Source organism: Ursus arctos, unplaced genomic scaffold, assembly GCF_023065955.2.
Source record: "Ursus arctos isolate Adak ecotype North America unplaced genomic scaffold, UrsArc2.0 scaffold_2, whole genome shotgun sequence".
NCBI lineage: Eukaryota > Metazoa > Chordata > Mammalia > Carnivora > Ursidae > Ursus > Ursus arctos.
Window position 1 is genome coordinate 19,485,816 of NW_026622874.1, and position 22,180 is coordinate 19,507,995.

The window sequence follows — 22,180 nt, forward strand, 5'->3', positions numbered from 1 at the left end:
TCGAGTTGGTATATGCAAAAGTAGGAAGTTCTTTATATGATCTAGTGCTGTTCTGGGGTTGCTTATAGGAGACAAGACAATGGTAGAAAATTCATCTTTTTTTCCCCCCCTCCTTTTGTAGATTCGTTTCATAATGAAGGCCCATTCATTTGTCAGAGAGAATGTGCCTCGGGTACTAAATTCAGCTAAGGAGAAATCAAGTATGTAATTTCGTTAGGTCAAGGATTATTCAGTAGAGTATTTCAACCTTTGGTATTTAGTGGGATGGCGTTTTACATTTTATAGACGTTATGTTTGATTTTAAATATGTAGGATCCATATTGATTTGGAAGACTGTCTCACTGTTTCCTGATTGTTCCTGTTTTGCCTTTGTACCTACAATTTAAAAATATAGATCATCAGAATCTTACACTTTGTCTTACGTTTATAGAATGTTAATAGACTCATTACACCCATGTGTGCTTACTCTTTGAATTGCTGCTTCCAACTCTAGAAGGTATTTCTAAGTCACAGGAATAGCTTAGTTTAGAGGGATTGGTAATATTGAATCAATATAAGAACAAGAAGTCACTTTAGGAGATCAGGAAAAAATGATATGAGCCAAGAGAAGTCATTTTACTCTTCCCTATTGTGTGCTTTCTTATTTCTCCCTTTTAGTTTTGCCAGGAGAAATTGAAGAGTGATCTAACCAGAGTTTTCCTTTTTCAGAGACGATTCCAATACCCACAGTCAACCAGTACTTGTACTTCTTGTTTGCTCCTACACTCATCTATCGTGACAACTATCCCAGGTATTTGTTCCGTGAAGTAGAAATGTGGTGAGCAGAAGTGTAGCATGAGCGAGGTGGGATAGGTAGGCAGGGGCCAGTTCACGTAGGGTTACAAAGAATATAAGTTTTAACTTTCTTGCTGGCACGGGAAGGCCCCAAATGGTGATTCTAGCAATCCCAATTGGATTACAGTAGTTCTTGACAGAATTATACAGGCATTCCATATGCCAAAAGTGATACGTTCTGTGTGGGGAAAATGTGGTGAGGATCTTTATTATAAAGTTCAATTGCTTTATTTAAAAAACTTATTTTGTTTCTTCCTTTTTAGGACTCCTACTGTAAGATGGGGTTATGTTGCTATGCAGTTTTTACAGGTGAATTTTTTCTTTAATCACCTGAGGTTTGTTGATTAGTGGTACATGGGGATTCAGATTAATTAATTAATTTTAAGTGTTGGTAAAAGCATGTCTGCTGGGAACTCTAGACCTCTTTCTGAAGTCTTTTAAACTTCACCAGTACAATAAACGGTATTTGTCTTGCCAACATCAAAAATAATTTCCTTCAGTAAAAGAATTTAATTAAAGTCATTCCATTTGGTTACTTTAGTAAGCACCTACATTAATTTCCCCTTCTCCTTTATGGTTTTTTATTTTGGGATATATATTTTTATTTGGGGTATATATGTGTGGGTATGGTCTGACATCTTCCCCCTTCTGCCACCCCACCTGCTGCCCCATTCCGTCAGAATCCTAAATCCCAGAAGATCCCATTTTAAACTCTTGTTTCAATCAAATACCCATTTATGAAATAAGTTCTTTTGTGCTGGGTTTCATGTAGCAGGAAAAGCAGGTTCCAAGAGTCTGATCTTTTGGTATGCCATTTGGTAAAGTGTTGGGAAGAGGTATGATAGACACTAGCTTGTATAATATCTCTGAAGGATTGCAGTTTAGCAATCTTATATAGTAGCGTTAAATGGAATATATATGTGAACATGAGTCTAAGGGTCACATACCTATCTTCTTTTGAAGGAAAAACAATCACCATCTTTCCTTATATCAAGCCATCAGTATTATAATTATATCTGTGTTATATTCCAGGTTTTTGGTTGCTTTTTTTATGTGTACTACATCTTTGAGAGGCTCTGCGCCCCCTTGTTTCGGAATATCAGACAGGAGCCCTTCAGCGCTCGTGTTCTGGTCCTATGCGTGTTTAATTCCATCCTGCCAGGTAACATGGGTACTGGTTAATTTGGCCATTCGTGAGGTTGTAAGGAAAAAGAGCTGTTACGCATGCACACCTTTGATTTTCCTGCTTTTTGCTCTGAAGTCATCTCTACATCTATACTCATCTCGACTTCTTTCCGTCTATTTCATAAGTGAGTATGGTTCCGGTTTCAGCCCAGTCTTTGTCTTCTGACTTTCACTCACGTTTTCCTTTCTGTGACTGTCGGTAGTCCATATTCATGCCTTAATCTTCCTGTTCAGTATTCATCTCATTGTCATCTTGCTTCTAATCCGACCAGGCCACTGACGTAGCCTTTATTGAAATCACTGGTAACCTCCTGATCCTAAATCCGGTAGATGGTTTAGCCCTTCTTCTGTTTCATCTCCACGAAGCATTGTTTGAATGCTGTTGAACACGGTTTGAAATCTCTCTCTTGCTACTCGTTCTTACTCTCCTGTCTTTCTGGCCATACCTCAGTCTCCTAACTTCATTCATTCCACTTACTTCTTTCTAGACATACATGAGTACCTGTTATGTGCCAGGTGCTGAGGACCTAACAGTGAGGAGGACATATATGCTCTTTACTCTCTGGAGGCTTGCAGTTTAATTATATTTATGGTTTCCTTTACTTACTTTTTCTTTTTTCTCTGTCAAATGTTGGTCATGTTTTCTATTACCTTCTTTCTTCCTTAACCTCTCTCCCAGACTCCTAGGTAACCTTCCCTGATTGCCCACCAAGATATACTCCAATAAATGATTTTATCTGTCCCTTTAATAGAATATGTATTAAACACGTATCTTGCTCACTAGGCTGAAAATTCCTTGAGATCAAGGATTGTGTCTTAACAGCCAGTCAGCCAGTCACAGTTTTTCCCATATTGTCTGATAATAGTAGATGCTCTATAAATATTTTTCGAATAAACAGGTGAATGAAAGGGATAGGCCTAGAAATGGATATTTTACGATGTAGTGTAATATATACTACTTAAGTAGGATAAACAAAGTGCTGATGAACTTGTATCATATTGGACAAGACATTTAATACTGGTTATTGAAAAATAGAAGTTTGGCAGAGAAGTAGTGGAAACATGCTTCTAGGTAGTGGGATGGAAGCAAAGGCATGGAGTATTTTCAAATGGCAGAAGTCCAGTTATGGATAATGTTTACAACACTGGGAATGAGCCAGAGATAAGTTCACCTTATCTGACATTTTGGGCTGGATAAATTCAGTGTTTTGGGGGTTGTCTTGTGTATATAGGATATTTAGCAATATCCTCGCCTCTAAAAACTAGATACCAGTAGTACAACCCTTACCCCTTGAGTTGTGACAACGAAAAATGTCTCTAGAATTGTCATATGTTCTCCAGAGGGCAAAATCTCCCACAGTTTTTGGGTTTTTTAAAAAAATTATTTATTTATTTATTTGAAAGAGAACAAGCTTGGGGGGTTGGGGCATAAGGAGAGGGAGAGGCAGACTCCCCGCTGAGCAGGGAGCCCGATGCAGAGCTTGATCCCAGGACCCTGAGATCATGACCTGAGCCAAAAGCAGGTGCCCAACCAACTGAGCCACCCAGGCACCCCAAAATCTCCCACAGTTTTAAGCAACTGGTTTAGAGTAATGCATGAGGGCCAGATAGGGCCTTGGGTACCAAGTCAAACCATACATCTAGGCATTTCTATTAAAAACACGCTGGGTCATTGTTATCTGTAAAACCCACTTGGAAGGAATTTAGTGCTTTCTAAAATTAACTTTAAAAAGAACATGGTGTCATCTTTTGAATGGGTAAGCTGGAACAGTAACTTTCATTTTACAGATTAATTCCAGCTAAGCACATGATGACATAAAATAACTGCTTTGTATGAGCTACTTGGAAAGACTCCTACTATTGTTAATCTTATTTTTAGGTGTGCTGATGCTGTTACTTATATTTTTTGCCTTTTTGCACTGCTGGCTCAATGCCTTTGCTGAGATGTTACGCTTTGGTGACAGGATGTTTTATAAGGTAATGTATACTTGGACTCCTTTCTTTTCACATTTTATTTATGCACTTATGTCCTCATTGTTAAGTATTTGAGCATTGTTGGCTACTAGCTTCTTAACATAAACATTATGAAGTTTTTTTCCCCTAAGTTTTACCAATATTAAGTCTGAGATTCTGAGGTTGATATACTTTGCACAGCTGCACCCCCTTACCTTCTACCTCGAGTATCTGCTCCCCTAATAAAGCATATGGTTTCTACTGCATCCTGTATTTGTGGGAAAGCTTATCTCCAGAGGGCATCATGAGACTGCTGATCATTCATTTGAAATTGGCTGTCTGGTGCTGTAGGAGTGATCTTAGCAAATTATTTAAGACTGTTGACGAGTTCATAAAGGAACTTTCCCTCCTGTATTTTGAAAGGCATTAATTATGCTGAAAATAGCATTCTTACACTTGGCAAAGTTGGAATTAAGTTCTAGACAAGAGCCATAGTGTTCATAGTGTTCTGTAACCCTGCCTAAAGCCCTCTAGAATTTTGTTTGTGGTGTTTCTGGCAATACCTAAAGCCTTCCACTCCTTTCTCAAAGGAACAGGGAGTGTGGGTTGCAGAGTTCAGCTGTCTGATTCCGTGGGTCTGATCTTAAAGTAGGGAGGGATATACTGTAGGTAACCATTGTCTCACTCCTTGTACAATGTAAATTTTGTCATTTATGGTACCAGCGGGACAGCTCTTTAGGCTTAGCATGCTAAGCCTATAGGACCTTAGAATTCTCTCTCTGTGTTTTAGCAAGATAAGGAGATTTACTGATTGCTATTTAGTTGAATCTTAGATTTAATGATTATGTTCTGTATCGTCCATCATAACTTTTTTGATAGTGAGACAGAATGAAGTTAGGGACTACATCATAAGATTTTTCTGACGTCAGTGTCTGGACTAACAAATTTTCATAACACACTCTGGATATTATGTTGCGTGTATATGTTCTTTAGGAATATTCAGGGGGTTTGCTTTGGTTCTTTATATATGTGTGTGTATGTGTATTTGTGTAGTTCTAAACCTTTGCTTTTTCCCCTCAGGATTGGTGGAACTCTACATCATACTCTAACTATTACAGGACCTGGAACGTGGTGGTTCATGACTGGTTGTATTACTATGCTTACAAGGACTTTCTCTGGGTAAGTGGCAAGATTTAGTTGATGTTCAAGAAATGGAGATCCTTTTCCAGAAAGTAGTATTACTGTGCAGCTGGAAGTGGTCTTCAGTTCTCTGTGGGCCATTTATGTCTAAGAAAGCTTATGCTTTGAACAGTACTGCTTAGAGACCAGCATATACAGTGATGAGATTAATGCTGCAGTTGTGCTCTGGGCTGTATTTTATATGATTACGAAGTAAGAACGCATGGAGGCATTTAGAGAAGGTGAAAAGATCGACCAGTAATGGTTAATTTCTTATGAATCTCATTGCCAATAAATAATCTCTCTCTAGCTTTTGTTTTTGTTCTTTTTTTGTTTCTTTGCTAAAGTAGGGAATTAAGTTTGGATTGCTATCTCTCCAAATGGTGATATGTCTTTGAGACATTCTTTAGAACAGAATGTATTTACTGATGAAATGTAATCTTGCCCGTCATGATTGATTATCCCTGGTACTCTGGATTGCAGGTTTTAGTTATTAAGTAAGTCACTATTTGGCTAAGTGATAGCATGACATGGTGCAAATAGTGCTGTAGTCGGACATTCTTTCATTCATAAATGTAGTGTCACTTATGGACAAGGCCTATTGCTTCTTTCTAAATCATAGTGAAAATGGAGAGGATGCCTGCCTTATCTACCATATGTCTAAAGGTTGAGATTTGATGTGTCCATTTATATATGAAAACTATGTTTTGTCTACTGTAGTGACTTACAAATAGAGGTTACAGATAGGTTTTTGAAAATATGCCCCGTTCTTTCAACATTAATGGTTTTGACAATGCCTCATTTTAGTAAATAAGGATTTTAAAGCATAGATTTTTTTTTTGTAATTATTTACTACATTTGGATTAATCCGAGGAGTAGATTGGAAAAATCAAATATAACCGTAATTAAATAGGCACCTTTAGCATGTGATAATTATAAGTCTTACATACAGTTGACTCTTGAACAACAAGGGGGTAGGGGTGCTGACCCTCCCGCACAGTCAAAAATCAGCATTTAATTTTTTGACTCCCCCAAAACTTAACTACTAATTACCTACAATTGACTGGAAACATTACTGGTAAGATAAATAATTGGTTAACACGCATTTTGTATGTTTTTTGTATTATATACTGTATTCTTACAATAAAGTAAGCTAGAGAAAAAATATTAATAAGACTATCATAAGGAGAAATACATTTACTGTATTGTGCTATATTAATTGAATTAAGCGGTGCCATGCAGTTCAAACCTGTGTTGTTCAATGGTCAGCTGTATCTAGTTTGGGCTTAATTACTTTTTAAAAAGTACTTTTTCATATTCTCTTTTTACCCTAGTTTTTCACTAAGAGGTTCAAATCGGCTGCCATGTTAGCTGTCTTTGCTGTGTCTGCTGTAGTGCATGAATACGCCCTGGCTGTTATCTTGAACTTTTTCTACCCAGTGCTTTTTGTGCTCTTCATGTTCTTCGGAAGTAAGTATCTTGACATGCTGTGAGTACTTAGGATCACGCTAAAAGAGAAATTTTGACAATAAAGTCTAAGGCCGGGTGGACACCTAGATCATAGCAATACCATTTCAAGGCCGTATTTATCACACGGTCACAGCATTGATTTTGAGTAATTAACCACACTCTGTCTCAGGATGTTCACCCTTTGAAGTAGAGAAATGAACTTAAATAGCCTCTTGAAGACTAATGGTAACACTGATCTGGGAGGTCATGGAGACTATAAACAACTTCCGCACTCACCCCTGAAACACACGGACCCTTGTTTGGGTGGGTGGAGGGAAGGACAAGTTAAAATATGAATGATTCCGTGAAATATTATATTTTCACCTGCTCTGAATATTCTCTGATTTCCAATTAATCACTGATTAATAAATTTCAACACCTGAAGCTTCATTTATACTTTCAGAACCAGTGGCCAGACTAAAACCTACATACCCACAGTTGATGCTTATTGTGATAATTCCATGATTACAGCACATATCTGAGGCCCTTTGTTTCCTGATAGATGATGTTTTGATAATATATATATTTTTTATCATTCTAACTTTAGTGGCTTTCAACTTCATTGTCAATGACAGTCGGAAAAGGCCAATTTGGAATGTTATGGTGTGGACTTCGCTTTTCGCGGGCAATGGAGTCATCCTGTGCTTTTATTCCCAAGAGTGGTATGCACGTCAGCACTGTCCTCTCAAAAATGTGAGTCCTCGGTCAGGCTGGAGTGGAAAAGTAATGTTTTTGTCCCCTGAGTGTAAGGCTTGGTGTAGGCACTACTGAGGAGAAGAAGAGTAGTGGAGATGATGATGAATTAATGTTAAGGGGAGGGAAATAAGGAGTAAAAGGATTATCTTATTATCTGATCTTACTACACTGGCTTTGAAATTTTTCTTTTCTTTACATTGAATAACTCTAGTTCTTGGGGTTTTTTTGTGTTTTTTTTCTCTCTTTTTTTTTCTTTTTCACGTTTTCTCTCTCTCTCTCTCTCTCTTTTTTAAGCGTCTTCTAATTTCCTTCCTGTGACTTGAAAATGTAGGTTTTCTGCAGGGTCTTTTCAGTGGCATGTATATCCCCCCGCCACCACCTACACACCATATATATTTACCTCTTCCTTCCCAAAGTAATAAACTTTTTGTGAAAATGTCCATCTACACTCATACACCTAAGATCTCATTTCTTTTGATCTTTGTTGTTGTGGTTGTTTGTAATTATGTAAGTCTCATTTAAAAATTTTCCCTTTTAGTTGTATATGGATAACTCCCAAATATTTACCTTCCTAGTATATCTCTTACAGGTACCTATAACTGAAGACACGTGTAGGCAAATTAATGTTTCTCTCCCCAAGCTTCTCCTGCTCTCTATCCTGTTTTTCTTATGCTGCCCTAATGCCCCCTCCTTATTTCCTCTTTGTCCCCTTTGTGCATCTGAACAAGCTGCTTTGGTCTCTCTGGTTATGGTACTCTGCACTGTGATTCCACTTGTCAGATTTTGTTTTCTCAAAATCCACTTTGGAGGCAGCACCGTCCAGCTTTTTCCAGTTCTTGCTCCAGTCTTTTCCTATTGCTGAACTTACATAGTGCTTCATCTGTTCTCATTTAGATAATTTAGTAATTCTAAGCCTTGTATTATAGTAATTTGTGTATATATTTTATCATCCTTACCCTACCACAGTTTAGATGTTAGGCCACCAACAGTAGGTCTGTGCTAAACTAAAATGCGAGATCCAGAAGAGAGGTAGTGCCTGTTTGGAATTCGGTCAGAAGTCCATGTAATTGTAGAGAGTTTACTGGACTTTGAAAGCTTTGTGTAAAACTTGTAAATCACTATAATCTGTGTTGTAGAGAAAAATAATGAACATCTTACGAATTAGCAAGCTGCTTATAGCTTCAAGGTTACTGAAATGCTGGGAGGCATTGTTGAGGTGTGCAGTGTATGAAATTAGTGCCCACTCTCTACCCTGACACCTCGTGCACACGTGCGTGCAAATAAACTACTATTCCATTTTTCTTTCCCCATTGAAGCCTACATTTCTGGATTATATCCGGCCACGTTCCTGGACTTGTCGTTACGTGTTTTAGAAGCTTGGACTTCGTTTCATTCCTTGACACTGAAGATGGGTATTCTGCCTGATTTGGGGCCAGCATCTGTTTCCAGCTGTTACTGAAGTTATCTGTGGTATTTGGATCACTCCACGCTTTACCAATGGCTTGCTCCATTCCTAGGTCAGCTGAGAAGTTGCAAGTTTATTGGAATCTTGTGCACTTAAAGCAGTACTTTTTTTTTTTTTTTTTTTTTTTTTTACCTTTTTGGGAGAAGGGAGGCTTAGAGCTGACATAATGACAGATTTTTGCTGGGTTTTTGTTTTTTGACTCCCACGTAAACATCGTGACTAAACACCGTGTTTCCTTGGCCACTGACTTAGCCAAAACACTTACGAAGAAATCATTTAAATATTTCAGGCTTAGAAATTTTTTTCAGGAACACTGTTGGAATGTATGCTAATTAACTATATACTTGGGAAAGAAAAAATAATGTGGAACATTTTGCTATTTCTAGTAGAGCGAAAATCTCTGGTTTCCAAAGATAATCTCGTTATACATCCTAATTGTATTTTTTTTTGGAAAAAGTTCAGTTCTACCCAATTTTTACCTTGTTTTCTCTGTAAAGTGTAGGTCATGATTTCTGTGAAGCAAAATTATACCTTTCACCTTGAATTCTTGAATTTACATCCGAAATCTTACATATTGAGGGAACAGAAAGAAGTAGGAAGGGAAAAAGAAAGAAGTGGCACAGGACAAAGAAAAGACATTTCCGTTTACAACTTCCAAAGTAATTTTTAAAAAAGACTTGCTGAGTCAATCATGTTTAAATTATTTTATTGTGCAACTTAATGTGGAAGAGAACTCTTTTTATTGTTTAAACTTTAAGGAAATAACTTTTGGGAAGTTATTTAGAAGTACCCTTTGGTATACCTATTGCTTAATAAATACTGACTTGAAGTAGTTTGGAGACTAGTAAGTCTGTGACATAGAAGTATTAATCACTTCCATTAATATTAAAGTGATTTTTTAAAGATCCAGAAGCTGGCTTCTGCACTGCTCAATTATTACACTTTTCATGGTAGTATACTTTAGGTGAAACAAATTAATATGTGATCATTTTCAAGAAAATGTACTCTGTTATGTGATGTTTCCACATTATAAGCTGCCCATTGCTAATACAGTGTGGTGTGCAGGAGTTAATTTTGTTTGTGTGTATGAGGCATGATTATATTTGTAAAGACCGAGCATTGAATGGGATATCAGAGACCATGGAGTTGAATTTTCCACTCAAAGAAGTGAGACTTTAAGAATTACCCAAAAGGTGATTTTTATTTGCAGTAGCTAACTTGAGAAGCTCTGTTGGTATTCTAACAGCCCTGCTTTGAGCTAAAAAATTTTGGGACATCTTTTTGGAATTGTTTTAAAGTCAGTTTGAGTGTCACAAGAAGGAGAGTAGAGTTTCTTAGTAGTCACAATTTAATTTGTACCACAAGTACCCAGCCACATTACCTGTTTTCTTTCAGTATCTTCGATCTAGATGAGTTTAGGAAGTTTTCAAATATCAAATCCAACTTCTACAGACGAAAGTGCATGTGACAGGAGGTTGTTTCTTAAGAAGCAGTTCACATGTTCCAAGCAGTAATTGTCTGTACGGTGGTGTTGTAATTGTGATGGAGCCATAACCTCCAAACAAGACTGCTTCAGTACACCTTGTAATCGCTGGCATTTTTATTAAAAATTAAAGTGCGTCAATCGCTTGAATTTATGACTACATTTTAAATATAATGAAAGAGTTAAGAAAACCAGATTGGTCTAAGGCTTGTTCATGAATAAGTCATCGACTGAAGGGAGAGAATGGAACTCTTAGATCTGTATTTCTGTTAAGTGCTGTAAATGTTACAGTCTCATTGCTCATTGATTTTATTGCTGTGTATTGATTCTGAATATTGTATTTGTTGGATTGATGAAGGCTGGTTTTTTGTTTGTTTTTAGCTCTCATCTTCCTTTATTATGTTTTTCTTCCCCTGCCCAAGACCTTGAGGTGGCAACAAAAAAATTTTTAAACTAAGGACTCTTGAGAAGACTCCCCTAAGAAGTTTTCACAGATGCTTAAAGGAGTAGCCGCTTTCTATGACAGAAACTAGTTTGATAGCCACGGTCTTACTGCTAGCTGCTCTTAGCAAAAGTCTTTTTATTTAAACTACTACTCCTCACTCTTAAATAAATTAAAACTCATGTGTTTCAGGAAGATTTATTGATTTTTCCTCTTTTGCTAATAGGGGTGAAAATTAGTTACAAGATGATACTTTTTTTCCTTCTGAAAAGGGAAGAGTTTAAAACTTCTTTCCTGTAAGAAGTATTACTGATAGCAGCCATTATTGTGGGTCTTTCCTCTAAGACAACAGTTACATCTCGAACTTTGTTTTGATCTGTTAGATGCTTTCATTCTCAGTCCTGGATAGTGGAGGAAACTAGAGTTGTTCGTTTTTGGTCGATTAATCTGCAGTTGCCTAAGTGAAGTTGTGCTTGCTTTACGTTGGAATTTAATTAGAAAATTCAGGCTGCTTTTAACCTTTCAGTAACTACTTTTTGCTCTTGAAAGCATGAGGAGTAGGGGAAATGCTTTTTCCTTTTAGTTGTAGGGTAAGCGTGGGTGACAGTGGCAGGTGAAGAAGGTACAGTGTATAAATATTCTATAATTGCAAACACAGATTATGTTGTACAAATCATTGCTTTAGTGTAGGCAGATCTCATTGAACTTTAAAATTATACTTGGCCTGAGAAATGGAATCCTGAAGTCTTTATAGAAAGCCTAACAGAACATTATATATTTAAAAGGTTGGTCATGTGGGTTATGTAGCTTAACAAGATCTAATTTATGAATTGTTGAGGTCTTTTATGCAAAAAGAGGTTTGTTTTGTGTGGTCATGAGTAATTTTGAGTAAAGTTCATTATTTTGTATGGGGAAAAATAATGAAGGTAAACTAACACAACTGTAGTTAGTAACTGGGTAGCCTGATGGAGTATGTTTGGGTTATGAAACCATAAAAAAAAAATTGTTACACTTAAGCCCAGCATGCAAAACCGATAAAATATAGCTGCTTCTGGTTGAGACTGGGATGCAGGGCTGGAGTCTGTTTGGGACACCCATTTTCTCCTACCCCCAAATACCCTGTTGGAAAACCATTGGTGCAGCAAAAAGGCATGCACGGATGTTTAAGATAGCCCCATCCTTACTGGCATTGTGACAAGTGGGCACAGTTGCCTCGTTTATCATAGCCACAGTTTTCCTCATCTGTAAAATGGGGGCAATAACTACCTCATAGGGTTGTTGCAAAACACTAGCTCTGGCAGAAAAAGGTCCTCAGTATCCTTCTATAAATTCTAAACCTGAATCCTTACTATCTCGTTGGAATCTTTTAAAAATGTGAATGTTTCAAGTGCTGCATGCTCCCGAGAATATCTGCTTTTAAATAGACTTGGGATGATGTGAGTCCCTGTCGTCACCTTGACTGTGATACAATAAGCACTCCCATAACGGAACTGACAAGAATTTAAAAGGATTATTAAAGGCACTCATGTTTCCACCTCCAAAATTATTTCCATATTTATCTGTTTAGCATAAGGGTAAGCTTCTAAAAAGAAAAGCCTGTCTGCTTTTACCTGGGTATTTAAGTTGTGTTAGAACTAGTGTGTATAGTTATAGTTAAATTTTAGAATTTATGGAGAGGAAGGAAACTAATGAGGCCTTACTTTTGCCAGTGTAAAGAATGCTTACAGTCTTGGAAGGCAAAATTCTTAATGGAAGATAGTTCATACTTTGTTAATAACGTGTAAATGGACTTGCTTACTAACCTTGTGCAAATTTTATGTGACTTAATGTAGTTTTTATAATATGGTTTCTATATGTGTGCATATATACTATTAGAGAAAGATCTGTCTTGAACACCATTTTACGTATCTTATCTCTAGGCTTTATGTTATGGCTCAGAAATTGAAGAAATTGGGACATACAGGTTCTGAGGAATAAAATGAGTATTATCAGTAAAGCTTATATAAGCATTCGAGTAGTTTCTAACATCACTAAGGTTTCTATCAGGTAATAGAATTTTGGAACCCAGTTCATAAAGGAGGTGAAACACGGCTTCAACTCTGGTTGAAACGGGGAGAATGGTCCTTGCTCTTTCTCACCCTAAATTTAATGCCCTGCTTAAACATAATAATGATAAAACTGGAAAGCTGTACAAGCTATATAATCTACAGGGTCCTTTTAATAAAGTCCCCACTTTTTTTTTTCTGTAAAGCATAAAGACTTTTTAATAGCTAGTTTGGACTTGAGAAAAAGGGTTAATCTCAGAAGTGATAGAGTTAAAACTTAAACTGCCTCTTCTGTATTCCTTTTTTTCTAAATGCTTTCTTCCTTATTTCTAGTGTCGATATGCCCTTCCCGAGGGAGTGCTAACCTTTAAGCTAGCAGATAGTCGTCCGTGCTGTGGGGTTCGTTTGTTTTAATGAAGTGGTAGGTGTGCTTTGTCATGGTTCTAATGAACTCTGAGACATGAGGCAGTTTGTGCATGCAGTCGGTTAGGGATGCGGTTTGAACTCCCGTGTGCAAATGTGCCAATTCTCGGGTGAGCGGAGTGCTCCAGCTCCAGCCACAGCTCTGCCGTGTAGGCCCGTGCAGCGGCTTCCTTCCCTACACTCGTCCAGCTCGCGCTTTAAATCCATCGTGTTCTGAGTGCAGGGGGTCATGGACATCTGAGGTGGTTTTAAAGGTTTTTCTATAATTAAAGATGTCTTTTCTAATTCAGTAGTGTTTGCTCTTCTCCTGAATTTCTGTTCAGGAATTCCCCCACCCCCGCCCCGCGCCCTGCCCTGCTTGTCTAATCACTGGTACTGTCACTTTGTTCAGTATGCATTGTCTTGGCCTTAACGTAAAATCTACGTACAAAATGGCAAAATACTGCATATATGAAGAATGTGGTAAATAAATATATTTGGAAATAACCTAGTCTCTGTTGTTTTTAAAAGTAATCAAGTTTGTTCAGTATCTACATATTTCATAATTACAGATGTTTTTCATTTTTCATTTTTAAAAGATTTTGTGAGAAAGTGAGCACGCGAGAGCACAAGTGGGGTGAGGGGCAGAAGGAGAAGCAGACTCCCCACTGAAGCAGGGAGCCCGATGCGGGAGATGCAGGACTCGATCCCCCAGATCCTGGCATCGTGACCTGAGCTGAAGGCAGACGCTTAACCGACGGCCATCCAGGCGCCCCAGATAGTTTTCATCTTAATGTCAGGCAGCTTCATGTGCTGAATACAGCCAAAGAGAAGGCAGATAACAACTTTCTTACCCAGAATGATGGAGGGGGGAGCCATGTTAAAGATTACAAATAAATGATAGGGCTAGTTGTGACACTGACACTTGAGCCTCCTCTCTTTATTGTGGCATTATTTGTTGCTTGACTCCTTTTACAGTTGGCCTCAAAACTTGTGAATAGCTGTTTTTAAAAATGTACCCACCTCTGTCCCTAAATGGGTAGAAATGGACTTAGTTTTCTAATGAGAGGTGGAAAATCTGTTGGTTGAGAAGTGTGCCTCTTCAGACAAGACTCGGGGAAACTGATTTTGAAGCAAGATTCATTGCTTAGGAACCAATTATGAGTAGGATTTGACATCACAACATTCTTTTCCATAGAATAGTCATCATACTAACAGCCAAGAAGTCTCATCTTCCATGCTCTGGCTCTAGCCACCTGCCTCTGCAGGGCCAGAGGACTGGGAAGGGGGAAGTCGCTTCAGAAATTAGATGGGCCCCTTCCTGTTTCTTGGACCAAATGAGTATTCTTTGGCACCAGGGGCAAAACCATGGTGTGGCAGTTTTCCTTGATGAATTTATTGAAGTTGAGGGTCCTGACCTTTTAGGCTCAGCTTGCATTTGGACTCCAATGAACAAAGTTCATGAATCTGATAATAAAACTGGAATACGAGTTTGTAAATAAACCATGAGAAATCACACATGTTGGTAAATATACCATGAGAAATCAATCAGGTTGGCACGATTGCTGACTGAATTTGCTCTGTGGAAGCCCAATTTATGGCATGATGAGAAAGATGCACGTCTTCTAGACTGCATCAACACCACATTCTAGGTGCTATGCTGTGTACTGAAGATAATGCTTGTGAACAAAACCCAAGCGTATTTCTTCCTATAGGCACACCCATGTGGAATCAGGAGGAGGATACTTAACTGAATAATGCCATAACTAAGACAAGCTGAGGCATCATTTCAGTTTTAGGAAATGTCCTGTGGAAGCAACACTAGAAGTTACTCTTCCCCTGAGAGGTGCTTGGCTGGGCAGTGCCTACATTTCTTTCTCAGTGTCTTTTTCACAACACTTTGTGATACCTTCAATCTTTAGCTACACTAAGTATAAATGCTGGCCTATTTCCCGGTCAGACTCCTTCAGGAAGCTACGCATGCTATTTGTAAGTGCCCACAAATGGGTGTGTAATCCCTGCCCACACACTTAGAAACTGAATTGGTAAGGGGTGCTTGGGTCAGTCAGTCAGGCATCCAGACTTGGTTTTGGCTCACGGCCGTGAGGTTGAGCCCTATGTATGCTGAGCATGGATTCTGCTTAAGATTCTCTTCCTCTGCCCCTACTCCCCCCCCCCAACATGCTCTCAAAATGAAAAACAAAAACCTGAATTGCTAAAAAGATTGGTGCAAAGGCACTCTGACTGTTTAGTTTTTTCCTAGCTCAGGGCACGTTTGGTGATCACACTGACCCAGTCTCTTCTGAGATACTGTCCACTTGAAGCCGGAGGACCCTACTGCTGAGTTGGGTGTGTTGTTAAGCTGCCACAGAAGTCAGTCAATGCCAACAAGCTCAGTTAGCCCTGAGGGAAATTACTACCTGCTCATTTGGATTGTGCTGTGGTATTTTCCATCAAAGACCTCAACAATACTTTACCTCTCTTCACTTTAGGGTTCCCTTGCTATCAATCAAAATTAAAAGAGGCGTTTCCCCAGAGTGGCAACTGTATTTTTCAATAGCTACAGTCTTACTGTAATATTCTTAAGTGCTCATCTGTTTCGTGCATTTACTTCATATACTTCTGCAACTTTAACGCAGGTCTTTGCTTGGGAAACAGTGAATGCACCATTGCACGAGATAGAAAATGGGAAGTAACCTTTGATGTCTTATTCTTCATACCACAGATCCAATCACTTACCAAATTCTATAGATTTTACTTTGTGTGTCTCTTCAATCTGTTCACTTGTCTGTCAGTCCCCTACCTAGATCTATTTTTTTTAAACTACATTACAGGTATGAAAGATGAGTTATCCTGTTCTTGTAATATCCAAAGGCTTGATAAACTGTAAGCTAAACGCTGGTATTTTAGGATCTCTGAAGTTCAGTCTTCTGGCTATGGTTCCAAACTAGAATGTAGAGTCACACCACCGGTGAGGAGGCAGAAGGCAAATAAACTGGAGGAAAGTTACCTTCCACCTGCTTGTGCATTGCTTTTGCCCTTCACCTGTTTGATCATTGCCAGTCCTTAGAGGGGACTACATGTGTGCTATGTGAGTGTTGTGTGTCTCTGTTGATTCTTCGAGAATCTAGAGAAAAATTAGAGCGATGGGCTAAAGGCTAAAATGCTCACTCAAGGTGTTTGATTAGGAGAATTAAAATGGGCCACAGATAATGTGTGCGTGTGTGTTTTAAAGATTTATTTATTTTAAAGAGAGCGTGAGGGGGAGGGGAGGGACAGAGGGAGAGAATCTTCAAGCAGGACCCCCACCCCATTGCAGAGCTCACTCGGGGCTCCATCCCACCACCCATGAGATCCTGGCTGGAGTGGAAACCAAGAGCCGGATGCTTAACCGAGTGAGCCACCCAGGCACCCAAGATTGTGTTGTTTTTATTTTCAAACCTTTGCTCATATTTTTCCGTTGCTATTATCCTGAAAGTCAGAAACCAGAGACAATCCGTCAGCACAGGAGCAGAACTGTCCAGTTGATTCTCAAACACCAGGTAGTTTGGTCCAGACACTGTGCTTGGTACTGAGGAATAGGACGCTTGAACAAGTTACTGTCCTAAAATTTATTTGCCAGACTAGAGTCATCTAGACACTGGGCTTCCACTTGTACTATTTTGGCATTAAGGCTCCTTTTTTTTTTTTTTAAAGGTACCGGTATTAGGGAATTTGTTCATAAAACTGCTAGGACTCTAAGGAAGTGTATTTTATTTATTTGAGAGCAAGAGAGTGAGCATGAGCAGGCGGGAGAGGGAGAAGCACGGTCTCCCTGAGCAGGGATCCCAGTGTGGGGCTGGATCCCGGGACCCTGAGATCATGACCTGAGCCCAAGGCAGAGGCTTAACCGACTGAGCCACCCAGGCGCCCCAAGGCTCCATATTAACGAAAAAAGATCCCCGGTGGCGGTAAGGGGCGGGATTTCAGCTCCTCCACGCCAATGCGTTTATCCCATTTTTCCTGAGAATAGGTTTTTAGGGAGCCCCAACAATTTTACTTGGGTTTGCTCCGCCTAAAGCGCAATCTCCTTCCACGCCTCCAGCCAAAAAAAAGCCTTGACCTAAGTTAAATGCCTTGAATGTGCTGGGGAGAGGGGGGTGGGGGTAGTGCGTAAGTGCCCAAGGAAGACTTAACCGAGAGGTCAAGGACAGGGACAGCATCCGCAAGGAAGCCTCAACAGATGGGAACCCAGAGCTTTTGGTTACCTAATTTCGCCTTGGATTTGGCTCTTAGAAAAACAGGAAAACAACAAAAAGGTGGGAGAATGTGATGGGAAAACAAATCTCTTACAGGAGGCTGGCTCCAATCTGGCGGCGGGCAACTTCCGTCGGGAGCCGCGAAAGTCGTCCGGGGGGAGGAGGGCGAGCGACCCGGCCCCCGCTGGCGCCTGCGCACTGGCGACGACCTGCGGGCGGAAGCTCGGGATCCGGCCACTAGCGCAGTCCGTGAGAACGGACCGATTAAATAATGTTTGTTCTCTATTGCTGCTGAGCCTATGCTGTGGTGAAAAACACCGCGAACCAGCGTGTTGGGATTCTTAGCTGTCCCCTTGCTCCGCCGGCACCGCCGAAGACAGCCCCTAGTGAGGGTCGCCAACGCTCGGGGGCCTGGGTTTCCAGGACGACACGCAGGCGCTCCGGAAAAGGGCGAGGCGACCAGATGGCTGGCGGGAAACACAATTTGCCGGTACCGGTTGTGTCTCTTCCTCATTAGTTCTGAGCCGGACACGGCGAGGACTCAGCCCTACCCGGAGCCCAGGGAGCTGGTGTGGGGGGGAGGCCGCGGACCCGAGCTCCCCGCCCGGAGCGATGGGCGGCCCCCGCGTGGGGCCGGCGCTCGGTGGGTGGGCCAAGCGTGGCCTCGGCCGGGACCCAGACCCCGACCCAGCCTCAGGCTTCTCGGTCTCAGGGGACCTGAGAGAACACAGAAAGCTCCCCAAAGAAGGAAAACCCACGCTTGATGAATTATAAAGTCTGCCCTTAGCGTAACCACTAAATGCGTCTCTCTCTTTTTTGCCTGCAGGACAGTGGGGCAGCACTGCCGAATCCCAGCACCCGCTGATTGGTTTCTAAGTTAGCTTTCGGGAGCGGTATTTCAAATTACTAAAGACAGTGGTAGGAGGCATTGACTATCATGTCTCTTCCGAAAACGCCCTCCGCATTGCTAACCTCCTTGTCAACACTTGAGGGCAAAAAATTAAAAGTCTCTGCATCCAAGGAGGAGACAGGTACAGTGCTTCAAGGATCCCACAGACAGAAGTAATCGTGGCCATACAGAACTCACAGCCCCTTCCCCGTTGCCATGAATCTGAGACTTCAGGATACCTTAGTTTCATTTTTCTTCTTTTTTTTTTTTTTTAAGATTTTATTTATTTATTTGACAGATAGAGACAGCCAGCGAGAGAGGGAACACAAGCAGGGGGAGTGGGAGAGGAAGAAGCAGGCTCATAGCAGAGGAGCCTGATGTGGGGCTCGATCCCACAACGGCGGGATCACGCCCTGAGCCGAAGGCAGACGCTTAACCGCTGTGCCACCTAGGCGCCCCTAGTTTCATTTTTCTAATACGCTTGTTTCAGTAAAATCAAAAGCTATACCTTTTATAGTACTTTTGAGTCAGAGTCCTGTCTCAGTACTCTGCCTAAAGACTAATTTTTTTTTTCAAATGACGATGTTTTCTATTGTTTTAAAACTTCTTTTAAAAGATTTAATTTATTTTACAGAGAAAAAGTGGGAGGGGCAGAAGGAGAGGGAGGATACCCAAGCATAACCCCTTGCTAAGTGCACAGGGCAACCAGGGCTGGATCTCACCACCCTGAGATCATGACCTGAGTGGAAATCGAGAGTCATGTGCTCAACGGAAAGAGGCACCCTGGCGCCCCTAGTTTTATGTTGTTTTAAATACACCCTGTTTTAGTTCCAATAGTTGCATGAAACTACTTTTTGGTACCTGGGCTCTGACTTTAAGGAACCAGTTTGTATCAGGTTTTGATAATTATTCTAAATGACAATAATTCCTTAAGATTTTCATTCATATAGAGATAAATGCAGCTCTCCACTAGACTAAGAATCAGCTGGCCTCAGCCCTACTCCCATCATGCCAGAACTCCCTCCAACACCTTCATCTTGTTTTCTTTTTAGGGGAGATTGTGCTAAAACCCCACCCAGCTTTTTTTTTTTTTTCTTTCTATTTCTTGAGATATTCCAACTCCATTTCAAACAATGTGAACTTTAGAAGTTTTGCTGGTGAACAAGGAAGGCATGATACCTCATAGAAATTAATGATGAGGGAACAGAAGGCAAGCTGAGGGCAAAGCACCCCTGCACCCCTCCCAGCCCCACTCCTAGGTGGGATGTGTGTGACATTCCTCAGGTACTGCTGGCTGCCCTAAAGCTAAGGGAAGGGAAAAACAAATGGTTAACTAATAGAGATCACAGTCCTGCCAGACATGAGTCTCCAGTGTCTTAGTGATTTACAAGGAAAAAGCATTCTTATCAACAGCCTAACTTTCAGAGACCCATAATTGAATTTTCTGGAGCCCTAACATCACCCTCTCTTCCATGAGTCATGTGGGAAACAGGCATAAGGAAATGTAAACTAAGTTAAGTTCTTTTACAACCTGCTGCTTATTGACAGGGAGTTGTAATAGAGTATAACATCCCTCCAAAAAAGTCCCAAAACTGTCTTAACGTTAATGCCTTACTAGAAATAAAACAAGCTTAATTTGGCAATAGCCAGGCCTCCAGTATCCTATAAATCTTTAGCATATCAAAATCCTTTTGAAAACCTCCCATTTTCCTTACCTCCCACAACTCCCAAGTATATAATCAGCCTTTCCTCACAACTGTAGTACAGAAGCTCTTTCTGCCCCTGGGTCCTGTCCCTGTGCTTCAGTAAAATCACCTTTATTGCACCAAAGACCTCTCAGGAGTTCTTTCTTGGCCGTCGTCGGCTCTGGACCTCACCAACATTCCAAAAATACATCATCAACATAAGCCATACTTTGTGAGGGCTGTAGATTAGTGGAGAGTTCCGTAAGAACAACAACCCCAGGGGCGCCTGGGTGGCTCAGTCGTTAAGTGTCTGCCTTTGGCTCAGGGCGTGATCCTGGTGTTCTGGGATCGAGCCCCACGTCGGGCTCCTACGCTGGGAGCCTGCTTCTTCCTCTCCCACTCCCCCTGCTTGTGTTTCTTCTCTCGCTGGCTGTCTCTCTGTCAAATAAATAAAATAAAATCTTAAAAAAAAAAAAAAACAACAACGACCCCACTCTCCTTGACTGACTTCACAGGAGGCCTTTTCCTATTTGTCCCCATTCCCTATCTTTACAACTCCCTTGCCCTACTCAGGCTGAATAGAACACACTTGGTACAGTTCTTACTCTGCCAGTTTGCTCAGATTATTCTACTCTCTTCATTTCCAACAATCCAAATTCTGCTTTTACTCTTAAACCCAACTCAGATCCCTTCTACTCTAAATATGCCCCAATTTATGCAATTATTCTCACCTTTGAATTTATATAGAAATAATTACTGAATAATTTGACAGTTTTGAGGGGAGATTTCTTTTGTCCTTTGCTCATCAAAGGGAAAATAGACTTTCTCATTTTAAGGCTGTTCCACTTAATTGAGCAGGTGATGTGAGTTTAATTTTCAGCTTTGAATTTGGAATAATGGAGGTACATCTTTGTACCTCAGTGTTTCGAACTGTGTGTGATGTAAGTGTGAGGAGGGCAGGCAATATGAGCTTTTTTTTTCTTGACTAGATGATGTTCAGTGTTTAATGTTACAACCACAGCTTTTTTTTTCTTGACTAGATGATGTTCAGTGTTTAATGTTACAACCACAGCTTTTTTTTTCTTGACTAGATGATGTTCAGTGTTTAATGTTACAACCACAGGCAGTATTTGCAGTATGTTAGAAACATACAAGTGGTATTGATGAGGCAGCCTGGGAATCTCCAACTAACTATAAACTGCAGCAAGTTTTTCTTTCCCATTACTTTCTTAGGACTTCCTGAACTGAAGGAGAAAAAAAATATGGCGGATCATTCAAAACCCCTTCCTTCATCTCTTCAGAATGAGTTCATCCCTGAGGAAGTTCTTCTTTCTCTGACCTATGCAGCCAATGCTGGTCCTTGTCCTGAAAACTTACTGCCTCCTAAGAAAATTAAAACCCCAAAGGTGAGTATATACCTATACTATGTACTGGGGAACATATGTCTTTTTGGTATCCAGTTCATTAGATATTTATTGAGCATGTTCTTGTTAAAAACCAAAATTCAACTGAGTAAATTTGAGGATCTAATTGGCTTTATTCAACAATTCATGAATCAGGCAGCATCCCATATAGGAAGTGGAAAGGAGTTCTGAAAAGCTGTACAAAATGGAGGGCTTTTTTTTTTTTTTTTTGGCAGAAAGGGGCAGGGACAAGGAAGTCATAAACAAAAGAAAGGATTATTTTGGGCAAGGTCATCTTCTCCTGGGGAAGGGTGGGAGCCTATCAGGGTGATTACCTCAGTAATGCTGATCTGGAATGGTCTAGCTGATTGGCTTAAAATGCCACTCTTGTGAGATGCCAGAACTGAAATTAGGTAAGATGTTACATGTTGGTTTGCTGAATGGAGGCTTAGCACAAGTGGCTTCATTTTGGACTTGTTTCTTTTTTAATGTTATATATTCCTCTTTTTTTTATTTTAAAGATTTTATTTATTTATTTGTCAGAGAGGGAGAGAGAGAGAGCAAGCACAAGCAGGGAGAATGGCACACACAGAGAGAAGCAGGCTTCCTGCTGAGCAAGGAGCCCAGTGTGGGGCTTGATCCCAAGGTCCTGGGATCATGACCTGAGCTGAAGGCAAACGCTTAACCGACTGAGCCACCCAGGCATCCCAGTATTCCTGATTGTCTTTCAAAATACTTTAAAATTAATTTCCTAGAATGAAAACTAAAATCA

At 40.3% G+C, this 22,180-nt stretch overlaps 2 protein-coding genes across 4 annotated transcripts in view; both read left to right on the forward strand.

The window, feature by feature from the left end:
* Positions 1-13,697, forward strand: part of SOAT1 (sterol O-acyltransferase 1) — a 73,281-nt gene extending 59,584 nt beyond the window's left edge. For all 3 annotated transcript variants that reach the window (XM_026509266.4, XM_026509263.4, XM_044387886.3), the window contains 9 exons: positions 122-200; positions 709-790; positions 1,098-1,143; positions 1,867-1,996; positions 3,899-3,996; positions 5,053-5,151; positions 6,486-6,621; positions 7,208-7,353; positions 8,673-13,697. In XM_026509266.4, coding sequence (XP_026365051.2) covers positions 122-200; positions 709-790; positions 1,098-1,143; positions 1,867-1,996; positions 3,899-3,996; positions 5,053-5,151; positions 6,486-6,621; positions 7,208-7,353; positions 8,673-8,729 — 873 coding nt within the window. In that variant the 3' untranslated portion in view covers positions 8,730-13,697. The remainder of the gene's footprint in view (positions 1-121; positions 201-708; positions 791-1,097; positions 1,144-1,866; positions 1,997-3,898; positions 3,997-5,052; positions 5,152-6,485; positions 6,622-7,207; positions 7,354-8,672) is intronic.
* A 3,955-nt stretch (positions 13,698-17,652) lies between these two features.
* Positions 17,653-22,180, forward strand: part of AXDND1 (axonemal dynein light chain domain containing 1) — a 96,753-nt gene continuing 92,225 nt past the window's right edge. The window contains exons 1-3 of the mRNA XM_026509260.4: positions 17,653-17,921; positions 18,258-18,462; positions 21,239-21,411. Coding sequence (XP_026365045.3) covers positions 18,369-18,462; positions 21,239-21,411 — 267 coding nt within the window. The 5' untranslated portion in view covers positions 17,653-17,921; positions 18,258-18,368. The remainder of the gene's footprint in view (positions 17,922-18,257; positions 18,463-21,238; positions 21,412-22,180) is intronic.